Source organism: Borostomias antarcticus, assembly GCF_949987555.1.
Source record: "Borostomias antarcticus genome assembly, chromosome: 6".
Classification (NCBI taxonomy): domain Eukaryota; kingdom Metazoa; phylum Chordata; class Actinopteri; order Stomiiformes; family Stomiidae; genus Borostomias; species Borostomias antarcticus.
In genome coordinates this window covers 14,013,854-14,016,353 of record NC_140239.1, presented here as the reverse complement: position 1 = coordinate 14,016,353, position 2,500 = coordinate 14,013,854, and the positions used below count along the sequence as shown (strand labels likewise).

Genomic DNA, 2,500 nt, shown 5'->3' with positions numbered 1-2,500 from the left:
TACCAGGTCTAGGAGGCTGTGTTCTACCAGGTCTAGGAGGCTGTGTCCTACCAGGTCTAGGAGGCTGTGTTCTAGGAGGCTGTGTTCTACCAGGTCTAGGAGGCTGTGTTCTAGGAGGCTGTGTTCTACCAGGTCTATGAGGCTGTGTTCTAGGAGGCTGTGTTCTAGGAGGCTGTGTTCTAGGAGGCTGTGTTCTACCAGGTCTAGGAGGCTGTGTTCTAGGAGGCTGTGTTCTAGGAGGCTGTGTTCTAGGAGGCTGTGTTCTACCAGGTCTAGGAGGCTGTGTTCTACCAGGTCTAGGAGGCTGTGTTCTAGGAGGCTGTGTTCTACCAGGTCTAGGAGGCTGTGTTCTAGGAGGCTGTGCTCTAGGAGGCTGTGTTCTAGGAGGCTGTGTCTACCAGGTCTAGGAGGCTGTGTTCTAGGAGGCTGTGTTCTACCAGGTCTAGGAGGCTGTGTTCTAGGAGGCTGTGTTCTACCAGGTCTAGGAGGCTGTGTTCTAGGAGGCTGTGTTCTAGGAGGCTGTGTTCTACCAGGTCTAGGAGGCTGTGTTCTAGGAGGCTGTGTTCTAGGAGGCTGTGTTCTAGGAGGCTGTGTTCTACCAGGTCTAGGAGGCTGTGTTCTAGGAGGCTGTGCTCTAGGAGGCTGTGTTCTACCAGGTCTAGGAGGCTGTGTTCTAGGAGGATGTGTTCTACCAGGTCTCGGAGGCTGTGTTCTAGGAGGCTGTGTTCTACCAGGTCTAGGAGGTTGTGTTCTAGGAGGCTGTGTTCTAGGAGGCTGTGTTCTAGGAGGCTGTGTTCTACCAGGTCTAGGAGGCTGTGTTCTAGGAGGCTGTGCTCTAGGAGGCTGTGTTCTACCAGGTCTAGGAGGCTGTGTTCTAGGAGGATGTGTTCTACCAGGTCTCGGAGGCTGTGTTCTAGGAGGCTGTGTTCTACCAGGTCTAGGAGGCTGTGTTCTAGGAGGCTGTGTTCTACCAGGTCTAGGAGGCTGTGTTCTAGGAGGCTGTGTTCTACCAGGTCTAGGAGGCTGTGTTCTAGGAGGCTGTGTTCTAGGAGGCTGTGTTCTACCAGGTCTAGGAGGCTGTGTTCTAGGAGGCTGTGTTCTAGGAGGCTGTGTTCTACCAGGTCTAGGAGGCTGTGTTCTAGGAGGCTGTGTTCTACCAGGTCTAGGAGGCTGTGTTCTAGGAGGCTGTGTTATAGGAGGCTGTGTTCTACCAGGTCTAGGAAGCTGTGTTCTAGGAGGCTGTGCTCTAGGAGGCTGTGTTCTACCAGGTCTAGGAGGCTGTGTTCTAGGAGGCTGTGCTCTAGGAGGCTGTGTTCTACCAGGTCTAGGAAGCTGTGTTCTACCGTGGTCTGAAGAAGTTTTACAATAAAGGTTTTTGTGGTGAATCTCAACTGGACATATAATGTTTCAAAACAACTCCAGGGCGTGCGTGAGAAGCGCTCCCCTACGTGAGGCGAGCCTTCTTTAATACGTCTGTCTGCCTGCGGTCACTCAGCCAGAGCTTACTGAGGGCTGAGGGCATGGGAGCCAGGGTTGCATAACACAGCCAGAAGACTCAGAGACACGCAGGGCTAGAGACTGGTCTCTCCCAGAGAGAACTAGAGACACGCAGGGCTGGGTGAGAGACTGGTCTCTCCCAGGGAGAACTAGAGACATGCAGGGCTGGGTGAGAGACTGGGAGGGGCAGGGGGTTATACCCCTCCCAGGGAGAACCAGGGCCTGTAGGCTGGGAAGGCAGGGACTTAGGGATTTGGGGGCCCGTTTCAAATTTCCATCATCACCCCCTCCATCTCAGAACCATGGGCCTTTCTTTTGGGGGTCACATGGCCAATGATCTCCACCTAGTTTGAATCCCCTTTACATATGACATACTGTATTACATCATCTCATGTACTTACATAATAAGAGAACTGCAGATTTGACATAATTACAGTTTATCAGATCTTTTATCCAAAGCAAAGCTGTTCTCTAGAGTAGGTGAACGCATGAGAATAAGACCTGCTGGATTATCCTCTCATGTGTTTACATGACCAGAGAATAAGACCTGCTGGATTATCATCTCATGTGTTTACATAACCAGAGGAGGCAGACTTGGCAGGGAAGATTGGACGTAAATAAATGTGGATAATATAAAACAAACTGTCTGGTTGACAATGATGAGACCAGAGAAGAGGAGAGACCTACCCTCTTCTCTCCCTGCTGCAGGACGATGTTCTCAGGCTTCAGGTCTCTGTGGATGATCCTCTTCTTGTGGAGGTAGGTCAGAGCAGAGGCTGAGAGAGGGAGAGAGAAAGGGAGAGAGAGAGAGAGAGAGAGAGAGAGAGGGAGGGAGAGAGGGAGAGAGAGAGGGGCAGGGAGAGAGAGGGGCAGGGAGAGGGAGAGAGAGAGGGAGAGAGAGGGGGGGTAGGGGGAGAGAGAGGGAGAGAGAGAGGAGGAGAGAGAAAGAGAGAGAGAGAGAGAGAGGGAAAGAGAGAGAGAGAGAGGGAAAGAGAGAGGAGAG

The 2,500-nt window shown here is 52.3% G+C and overlaps 1 protein-coding gene across 1 annotated transcript in view; it reads right to left on the bottom strand.

Annotated features, from left to right (window-relative positions):
* The window catches only part of ikbkb (inhibitor of nuclear factor kappa B kinase subunit beta), a gene marked incomplete at its 3' end in the record, with an annotated part of 77,702 nt that overhangs the window by 33,139 nt on the left and 42,063 nt on the right, over positions 1-2,500 (bottom strand). The window contains exon 6 of the mRNA XM_084440007.1: positions 2,185-2,273. Within this exon, the coding sequence (XP_084296133.1) occupies positions 2,185-2,273 (89 nt within the window). The remainder of the gene's footprint in view (positions 1-2,184; positions 2,274-2,500) is intronic.